This window comes from Glycine max, chromosome 17, assembly GCF_000004515.6.
Source record: "Glycine max cultivar Williams 82 chromosome 17, Glycine_max_v4.0, whole genome shotgun sequence".
Taxonomy (NCBI): domain Eukaryota; kingdom Viridiplantae; phylum Streptophyta; class Magnoliopsida; order Fabales; family Fabaceae; genus Glycine; species Glycine max.
In genome coordinates this window covers 41,603,998-41,615,307 of record NC_038253.2, presented here as the reverse complement: position 1 = coordinate 41,615,307, position 11,310 = coordinate 41,603,998, and the positions used below count along the sequence as shown (strand labels likewise).

At 28.6% G+C, this 11,310-nt stretch overlaps 1 protein-coding gene across 1 annotated transcript; it reads right to left on the bottom strand.

Annotated features, from left to right (window-relative positions):
* Window positions 1-5,799: 5,799 nt before the first annotated feature.
* Window positions 5,800-10,706, bottom strand: LOC100793671 (probable alpha-amylase 2). The gene is made up of 9 exons (XM_006601647.3): window positions 10,299-10,706; window positions 10,164-10,200; window positions 9,705-9,742; window positions 9,260-9,386; window positions 9,036-9,216; window positions 8,826-8,938; window positions 8,119-8,210; window positions 7,736-7,857; window positions 5,800-7,220 (listed from the first exon to the last, which is right to left on the bottom strand). The coding sequence occupies exons 1-8, from the start codon at window positions 10,314-10,316 to the stop codon at window positions 7,798-7,800; spliced, it is 666 nt and encodes a 221-aa protein (XP_006601710.1). The 5' UTR covers window positions 10,317-10,706; the 3' UTR covers window positions 5,800-7,220; window positions 7,736-7,797.
* Window positions 10,707-11,310: the final 604 nt, after the last annotated feature.

Here is an 11,310-nt window from a genome sequence, read left to right as displayed (position 1 = left end):
TTGTTACTTTTCTTTTGCAAATTAAGGTATATATTATTTTTAATTCCGGTTAAAATTAGATTTATGGCTAATTAAACTGTTCACATGATTTCTTATTTTTATTTTAGGTTACAATTTCGTCATTTATTTTTTAAAAGGTGCAAAATAATCACGCAATTAATTTTTTTAATAAAAATATTATCTAACAAAAAATAAAAAAGACATACTTTAAGGATAAACATGCTACTATAAAAAAATTGCATATTTAAAAAAATGCTATTATAAACAAATTATTTAAGGAACTATTTTGAATCTTTTGAAAAATAAAGGATCAAATTGCAACCTAAAATTAAAATAAGAGATCATTTTACACTTTAAAAAAATAAAAAGACCAAATTGTAACCTAAAAAAAGATAAGTGACCAATAAAATAATTTAGCCTTATATTTATTTCTTAAAGGATCATAAATTGAAGTAAAGTTTGGGCTCAGGCCCCGTTTATCATCTAATTGAAATAAAAATTGAACTGATTTTCAATCCAACTTTCTTGATTTGCTTCAAGCACATCTTCGACTTCCATCTTCCATAAAAAACAAGGTATTAATCTAAGACAAGGAGAAAATATATAGTGTTAATTAATATATATTGATCAATAATTTTAGTATAACTATGTATATATAATCAAGTTGAATTTCCCATGCCAAGCATGGCCAGTGAAGTAAACGGATTAGTATGTAGGAGGATATATATATTAATCACTAACCACATCCAACGCTGAGAAAAGAAAAGTGTTCAAAAAGATGTGACAAAGTGAAGACCAGATCACATAAATTTTTTTTCTCCGTCCCAGCGCTTTTGCTGTATATGTAATAGACAATTCAAAACGAGCATTATCATTGAACTAATTTATTGTCTTCATATAAAAATAAACTGATCATGAGCGACAATAATGATGTGGGAAAAGAAAAAAGAAATAAAGTGATGAGCGCGTAGCTAGATAGGTTGCTACTTTCTATCAGCTACTGAACACCTTAAGGCGAATAATAGGCAAATTAATTGATTATTATGTGTTTTTCAAGCTTTCTGTTATCTCAAATGTAAACAAGAAACGAAAAGCTTGCATGCCCAGATGTGTTTCATTTCAAATTTTGACCCAAGGAGATAGAGTCACATTTCGATAAAGTATTTTTAAAATATTGGTTAAGGAAGAAAAAATATTAATCCATAATAAAAATTATATTAAACTATGATTTCTGTAACTTATAAATTTGGTTGAGTAAAATAAACTATTTTTATGCTCTTTTCAGTTTTAAACTTTCAATTCGCGAAAAGTTCATGCGGTTTGTTCCCCGTCGTATGTGCAGAGTTTATTAAAAAGGTTTTGAAAAGGCAGTGCAATGTCCAAGGTATGTGTAAAGTGGACAGAAAGGCAAAAGGGCAAAGAAGGATGTTCATCTTGATTATAAGAAAAAAAAAATTTCATACTTATTAAAAAGTTAATTAACTTTATTAAATCATTTTTAATTATATATATATATATATATATATATTAAATTATTATTCATTAGAATTTGATATATCAAATATAAAAGAAAATTCTTTGATGTTATTAAATAAAGAATAATTTAAAAATATTTTCATAAAATGAGACAAATAATTGAAATTTATTTAAGAAAAAATAATAAGAAATTTTTATTACTTAATACTTATATTTGAAACCATAAGTCTTTAGCTTTTACTGTGTAAAAAAACAAGTCTTTAGCCTTTACTTTTAAAACACGAAAAACAAAACATAATGGGAACACTGACTTAAACGGATCGTAAGGGTATTTATGCAGATTTGATTGACCAACTGTTGAATATTAAGTGGGCAACCTAGAAGAGCAACGTTACCTACACTTGGATTGGAACTAGCTAGGGAATTCACCATCTTCATCATTATGCACCGATTGGTACCCAAGTGCTGCGTCCATGATATGTCGTTAGTGCGCGCTGCTGAATCAGACGAAGCCAGTAGTGATTATCACATTCGACTAATTTGGAGCATTTTGCATATAATGGATACTAACTTCAAAATTAGCTATTAACTAAAAGTTCTTGGAAAGTTGAAATTTGTTTAAGCAGATATTAAAATATAAATGTTGGATAAAATTATTTAAATATCGCACAAGTGATACTTTACTTTTTTAGATTAGTCAACATGTCTAGACTATACTTTGATCTCGAAAAAAAAATCAAATTTATAATTTTTATTTCTTCCGATAACAATTTTTTTTTTTTTGCTTAATATTGCTTCTCTCTGTATACAAAGGGGACAATTTTCTCTATAAATAAGTTTTTTATGTATTAAATTTTATATCAGAACGAATAGCAAATTAGCTAATTACAATTATTAAATTAAAAGTAAAGACTTAATTGCATATTTAATTATAAATCTCGCATAATTTTATTTTCCTCTCTCCATAAAATAGATGTAAGATTTTAAAAATTAAATACAATTTGTAATTATACACATAATTTGAATCATTATTTTTATTCATCACAATAAAAAATTATATAATATATTTTTTCCCTAAAAATTAGGATCATTTTGATTTTAGTATCCCATAAAATTTAATATTTTTTATTTTAATTCTTGTTATTAAATAATAATGTTAACCAATGACATAATATTAACTTTTGGAGTTCCCTAACTTACCACATCATTTAGTAAATTTGTCTGATAATCACATATAATAATTTATGTTATCAACGGGTTTCACATCATCAAGTATTTTAAAATAAATAAGGATCTAAAAATATAATTTACTAAAAAAATACACTTAACTGTCCTATTAAACTCCTCAACGATGTAACAAGTTATTATATTTAAAATTTATTATTATATTATCAAATAACATTATTATTTGATAATAAAGACTAAAATAAAAAATATTAAATTTTCTTAAGATTAAAATCAAAAGAAATTTTCTTAAAATACCAAAATCAGAATAACACTATTTTTGGGGACAAAAATCAAACTTTAAGTCATTCAAAATTCTCATTGTGTGAGTGTGTGTATGAATTTATTGATAAAATTAATATATGATTACTAAAAGTAATCAGTTGTGTTATTTTGATTCTTAAAAGATAGTTTTATACAAAATAAGTTTTTTAAAATTGTCAATTTGTAAACAAAGTTTTGTCCTATTAAATAATTAACTTGAAAATACAATAATTAATTTTATAAATAAAAACTTAGTTTAACTACTTTTTTAGTTCTTACAATTTGGTATTATTTTACTTTTTCCAATAGTTTTTTTTTGTTTATTTCTTGCAAATTATGTTTGATTTATTTTTTATTTTTAAATCCTTTTAGATGACACTTTTTTATTGTTCAAATACTATCTAAATTAATTTAAGAATGAAAAATAAAAACTTAATTTATAAGGACTATTTTTTTTTTGCAAGAACGAAAATACAAAAACACTAAATTACAATAACTAAAAAGATGTTTAATGTGAAAACTTATGTTTTATTAAAAATAGTAATGATAATTAGAATTAAATTATAAAATACTAAATATTTTTATATTATATTATGAATATACTATTTTAAAAAATAAAATTTATTAAACAAATACTTAATATAATTTTAATTCTTGAAATATGATATTTTTAAAAATGTTCTTTGTTTAAATTTTATATACTTTTAGCTTTAAAAATAAAAAAAATCACATTGTTTTAGTCTCTAACACAAAACTAAAAAATGCACTTTTTTTTTTATTAAATATAGAGACTAAAATTATAAAATTTAAAAAAAATAAAAAAATGTGAGAAAAATATTTAGACATATTAATAAGTAACTTTATGTTATCCGAGTTTGGATTAGAGTACTCACTAATTTTTAAATTTTTTTATGTCAAATTCATCCAAGGATATTTACCTTATGGGTGAATTTGGTTGTGTGAAAAAAAAAAGTGTAAAAAATATTTAAATAAAAAAGACAAAAATTACCATTACATATGTAATCTTTAGTAGTGTTTTTTTCTTAACATTTAGAAATGTTGCTAAAATTTTTAGGCAATGTTAAAAAGTGTTTTTTGAATATAAATAAATATTAATAATATATTTTTGTGACATTTTATTAAATATTGTGTATAATTTATGTCGATAAAGGTTTTAGTTAGAAGAATCATACAGAACATTTTATAAAATATCAAAAAAAATATCAGAAAGCATATTAATAACATTTATTCATATTTGATGATATTTTTAAAGGATTTAATATTTATGTATTAATAATATAAAATAATTTTATGTTACGATCTGATTACAAATCAATAATAACTCTTATATTATTGTTGTAACTTTTTTTTTCTTTTAAATATTGTTAGACAGAAAAATATTAATAAAAACATTACACATGTAATGGGTGTGAGACCATCACAAAATTTTGGAAATGTTTCTTTTTTATCTTATTTCTTTTTAACCAAACACACGCCGTAGTCAAAGTAGGGTCATCTGTGTTGCAAATAATGTACCTTGTTTTGAACTGCTAAGACCTGTGTTTCAAAAACTAAATGATGAAATCTATGACGATATTTGTATTTGATGTTGATGTTGATGTGGGTGAGACCCTTCCAGCCACAACTCCATGTGACTGTCTGTTGCTCTCTCTCTCTCCGTATCTAGTATGGCATCTAAGGCCAGATTATAAAAAAGAATCCGATCACAGCTGATGCCAACGAAAACCTCAAACATTTGTGCAAGCAAGTGCTACTTAATTATTATTATTATTATCAATCTATAATTCCAATGCTTAAGATCTACATTCACAAAAGAATCTCTATCAGTAATTGCAATTTGAGTTTCCCCTAGTATTTAAAGTTTCTGTTCAAATGATACCAAATCCCCGCCATGCGTGCGTACACGATATTTGCCTCTCAAGTGCACTCAGTATATGGTTGAGATCTGTACATGCAGTTTATTATTAATTTTTTAGCCCCGTCCTCTCTTAAAACATAAAAACATGCACTCTCATTGATCTTAGCCTATTAATTTTTTAATGAAGTAACTTAAACCAAACTACCTTTTGTCTAAACGGCAACAAACTTCAACTTAATTCTAAATTACATTAGATCCTTTCCTACCTTCAATTAACTTACGATTGGCATAATAATTTTGTAATAAAAATTGAGTTTAATCCACAAGCATCATTAATATTTTTTTTTATACTATCAGTCAATTATAATTTGTCTTAATAATTTTTAATATAATTATTATAAATCCGTAAAAAATATAATTATTATAAAAGCTATTTTTACAAAATAATTATTATAAAACTAACAAACATATTATATAATAATTGTGTGATTGAATAATAAAAAATAATATTTATTAATAAAATTATAGACAGTGTTCTCACACGCACACATGTGTGTGTATATATATATATATATATATATATACCAAATATTTTTATTTTTAAATAAATTTCAAACAATGTATATATATTTAATATTTTAATAATTTATTCTAAATATATTCTATTGAAATTACTTTCTTTTCATGTATATTATTTTCATAATCATTCTATACGAAAACTGTATACATCAAATAATAATTATAAAAATCATGATGAACGCCACACTACTTATAAGTACTAATAGAAATTTATTGTATTAATTTATTTTACATGTGACATAGACAAAGCTGCTTATAATTGTTATGTAATACATAAACAAAGCAGCTACTGTTATTGGCTATAGTTACATATATTGTTTATTTAAGTGGGTAGCACGTAAGTTGAAGGAAGGAGCTTCCAAATTAAGCCTGCTAGATTAATAAGGAAATAGTTTCAATTTTATCATGATTAAGACTCAATCGAGAAGCATATAAGAAGCTCATAATTCCCTTCTCTTATCTGCGAGTACTCCAGTGGAGAAGAAGGGTCATGCCAACAGAACACTACTTGTGCCACACAGCGTAATTGTGACCAGAAGTTGATAGTGTCCATTCCCTCGCAGTTGGGCACCATGAACCATTTCCAATCTTCATGCACACCTTCTCTCAGATTACTGCAGAGTAAAGGTCGTGCTTGGCCTCCAGAATTCTCACAGGTGATATACTTTGAATGCCTTGATGTCACGCTCTCCTCGATCGAATACCTAGGATCCCTTAAAAGAAATATATATGTGTATGTTACCTAGGGTCCCTTCATAAATATATTCTATTGAAATTACCTAGGGTCCCTTCTATTGTTTCCGCTGATCAAGCTTCCAAAACCTTCATCTTCTCCATGCATTAACCCCTCACCTAGCTTGAGCCAGATCCTCCCTTGATGTCATGCTCTCCTCGTCGGCGTCACAAATGATACTGGAACTTTTTAACTTTTTTTTAAAATTAGTTTTGACTTAATTTATTAGAATTAAAAGTATTCTAAATAGACAGTTAACAACAATAATATAACGATCAACGCATAAAAATTAATGAATGAACCAAAATTATGAAGTTTAAAAACTAAGAGGACCAAATGATAATAAAATTTTAGGCCGATCAAAATCATAAATTTAAAAAAAGAGGAGATCAAAATTATAATTCAGTTTTTATTTTATTAATGAAGTATTAGACCAAATTTTTAATATGAAATAAAAAGAACAGAATTGGGACATGCTTTCTTGCTACTACACGATTATTTATCTGCACAAACATTCTTTACCAACGAATTAAAAATCTGCCTTAGTAAGGTAAGTAGATTTTGAATCAGCAGAGCTGCATGCATTAGATATTTTTTATTAATGCCAAAGAAGAACATGATTTAAATTTAACCAAATTTTCATCTTGTCTTTTTATCTGATGGAATATATATATATATATATATATATATAAGGAAAAATATTCAAGATCCACTTGGTGGATATTGGGTAGTTTCAAAATTTTCTTAATATTATGTATATGTGTAATTATAAATTGCCTCTATATCACTGCTTAAGTGTAGCATAACAAACAAAGGCTTCAAATTAATAGATTACCAAAGTATTTATATAATGGATAGATTACACATAGAATTAAATAGGATGGTAAGATTATTAAATTTAAAAGTATGCCCATCAAATAATCAAACATATTTATGAACGTGCATGGTACCAGATGTAACTAATAATACCTTATAAACAGGAAAACATTATTTTAAATGGTCACTAATGCCAAAAAAGAAAAAAAGTACCTCCATGATATGGTCTTTTGGGAAGGGCCAATGAGCCTGCACAATGTGAAACAAGAGCATAAGTTCAAGATCCAGTAGATAAGAAAAGTATTATAAAGAAAAGTATTATGCAAAGGCAGTGGAATTTTTGCATGTTGCATTGGCACCAACATTAAAGGCACTAGAATTTAGTTATTAGAGGCATCTCAGTTGCATACAACTTTGAGGCAGTTTTCCTAATTAAAAATAACCTTTAAACTTCAGTTACTCCTGCATAATATTTCAACAGACATGCAAAAATTTGTTTTCGAGAGTAAACTTAACTTTACACTTATCTACTATCCCCGTAAGCTACTCGATCATGTCTATTCAGGTTGCCAGCAGAGATGAGATTACACATAAATTTGGGCTGATTCAACAAGAAATTTTTGGGTTTTTATAGTGCTACATGAGAACTAAAAATTTACTCCTCAACATGAAATTCGTGCACTATAAACAATAATAGCAACCTCCCACTATTTTCCAAGATGTATATCTTAGTGTATCATTGTAACAAAGAGATAATTTGCTACCTGAGTTGAACCTGTATCATGATCATCTACAAATGTGACAGATCTTGAGGGCCACCATCCGATCACACCTGGGGGCTTCCCTTGAGGATCACACAGACGCCAGAAGTCTCCTTTAACAGCTTCTTACAAATTAAGAAGAAATCAACAGACATGAAAAAAGGGATTGGTTGTTTATGCTGAGAAATGTAATTAAATGAATCGAATATTCAATGCACCTGAGAGTATCAGAGTTTGTAAACTTGATAATAGGTAGAAATCAACTTATTGAATGGTAAAAGAAGAGAAGGAGGATTAATGAAATCCTATGTGCCTAGGAAGAAATCTAACTACCATGAGCATTTTTCAAACATTCACTGACATACTAAAGACAAAATGTTGGGTACCTGGAGAATTCCTTTTGTTGTAAAGTCAAATGCAGTTGAAAGTTGTCCAGTGCCATCAATCCAATTGATTAGTCGTCGCTGTCTATGGCTATCTGCAAAGCATGTAAAATGAAAATAAGTAAGCTAATGACTAAACAATGATTAGAGTACAAAGTACAAAATGCAAATATTGAAAGTCACACACTTCGCACAAAGCTAATCCACCAAACCATGACCAGAATATATTTTTTTTAAAAAGATGACCAATAAATTAAATGCCAACATCTACTTTACATTATTATTTAATTTCCAAACAGGTCAATAGTCACTTGTACCAAAAAGAGAAACTTAGCAAGTTGCAACTACATCTGAACTGTTTTCTACTATTTATATTTTAGTTTTTAAATAAACGAATTTAAACTTGAACTTCCAGTTCAATTAGGTATGCCTTCCAACATAAAAAACAGTGGATATCTAAGTTATTAGTTAGTAATGCCTTGAATTTCTCACTCAGCAGAAAATGGTGTCAGTTTGGCATTCCTATTTCTGTCTATATGCATCAATTATTTGTCATATCAATAAATAAAAAAATCAACACTTTTTAAAGGGAAAAGAAGATATTGTAGAGCTTTTTTGTCTCCTCATAAAAATTTTATATTTGGATCACCAACATATTCAGATTTCAGAAAATTCAGAACTGAGTAACATTTAATGTTCAATTACTGTACCTTGGTTATAGTCCAAGGTAGAACCCTTGTAGTTGCAAGAATGCCAGTACTCCCCAACACAAAATAATGGTTTTGCTCCTTCAATATATTCTTTAACATATTTTGGTGAAAACCTGTGAGTATCAGAATTGAAAGTATATAAACATAATTAATGAGAACATAATGAAAGAAAAAACACAGTAAAAATAACCAATATTCCAAACATCTTACCCCTTTACAAAACCAAATCGAAAATCATGGAAGCCCACCTCATGGCGCAACCAACGGAGCCATCCTATGATATCCTTTCTCACAAAATCTTTAGTATGGTCGATATTGGGAAATCCATGGAAAATATCTCCTGTGCTTCGATTACCCTGAAATAAACAACACATGTATACAAATGAGAGAACTTTTACGTAGAATGCAAATTAGAATCAACAAGAATATATAACCTTCAGGTGAGAAGGAGTGAGTTGGTGGCGGCAACCAGACTGAAGTAAATCCAGCTTTAGCTATGTCAGGAACTTTGCCTTCTAAATTATTCCACCAGTTGTATTTGTTAGACTCCCAGTTGAATGCCTGCATAGTTTTTCACATTCTTAGATACTAAAAGATTGTATGTCACAACATGATATGCATGCATGCAAGTAACTAATCCTACTAGTTTTCCAAGATCATCAAATCATTGCAATTAAACAGTATTATTGGAGCGCAAACTACAAATACTTCAATAAAGAAAATAGAAAGAACAAAAAAAAATGAAATTCAGGACGATTTGGTTTTTCAAATAGCAACAACATTAACCTGATCACTATAACACAGCTTTGACTTGAAAATTCTTCTATTATGGACAGGGAACTAAGCAGATAAGCCTACACCAGAGTCATGGAAATTTACCTGAAGAAGTATTTCTTTTCCATCACGCAAAACTGCACCTGGTCACATGCGGGGAGAGAAGGAATACTTAGAACGTAAAAGACCCACTACTGAAATATCATCTCAAGTAAAGTACAGCAATTAAACTTGATGCTAGTTCATGACATTAAATATGTTTTAATTTTACGCAGAAGTAGAGCAAAGATATTATATGAATGGTTTTGAAAAAAGTACAACTTACGGAAAACAAGTCCTCTAATTAGAACAAGGTATCCAATATTCAAGCATTGAAATATAAAAACTTAATAACCGGAATCCGGAGCAGTTAGCTGATGTCATGATTTAGACAAAAATTACATCTAATAAAGCACATTTTCTCACACATAGACTGAGGACTGAACAGAGAAAATGATGTGGTTTAACCACTTAAATTCTCAGTTATGTTAATCAGGTTTGTTAGGAGTCAGAACAAAAGCATACCGAGATCACTTTGTTGAGTGGTTTGATCACGTTCCTCCTGCTTGTCAACCAAGAACAAAATAAGCACAGAAATATTATATTATAAAAGGAAAAAATAGATAGAGAAAAAGAGAATGAAGAGGATTTATTGCATACACTGCTCCAATAGCCCATATTAACTCAAAGATTATGAATACTGGACTCGATTAAGGAATTCACTACCAACGCAGTTACCTGCATCAAGGAGAAAAAAAAATGATTATTGAATTTCAAATAATAATCAAAAGAAAAGGGGTGAATAAGAGAAGAGAGAAACGCACCACCAGGTTGATCTGAGAAGGGAAGAGCGTTGGATGCATTGATATTAGTAGAGAAAAAATCAGTGGAATTAGAATCAAGCATGACATTAATCAGGAATATGGAATATGAGGATAAACGAGAATCGGCCTCTGAGCCAAAATTCATATTCAATATTCATCCAATTGGAGGAATAAAGAGGCATTGGGAATTCAACGTTTTTAGCAATTATTTCCAGAGTCCTCTCTTCTCCGCTACAAAGTACAAAGCTTGGAGAGTAAGCTAGCAGTAGCGTTCAGATTCCTGAAAATGATTTCTCAATTATTCCCTGCATTGCATTGGTGCAGCAGCTCTACGACGAGCCCAGCGTGTCTTTCTTTCGGCCCAGACAAATTATTCTAGTTCTAGACAAAAATATATATACATTCTTTTCAAGTAATCATGACGTGATCAGGAGTGTGTTAAAAATAACTATAAAAAGTTGAGATTTATCTCGTACATACACAACATGCACTTTTTTAAATTGTAAATAAATTAGAAGGATACCTGACGGGGAAAAGAATCCAAGTTGAAGTCGGACTCAACAGAAAAAAAAAATGTAAAATTTTGACACGGTTCCAAATTATGTGGAATTAAAAAGGAGGTTTATGATATTCAGGCTGCTCTCCAAATAGTTCTGACAATTCCCTCGCCTGCTCCATCTATTAAACTGAACAGTGATGCGGCTTTGGTCCTCTGGGTGGGGTGATGCGAGACAATTGTGGAAATTTCATTTCAGGCTTCTCGACTAACCTTGATCCTTGCTCCATTAAGCTTGGTGTGAAAATTCTGGGTGAGAAAGGTATGCCAAATGTCTTAGTTGAGTCTGATT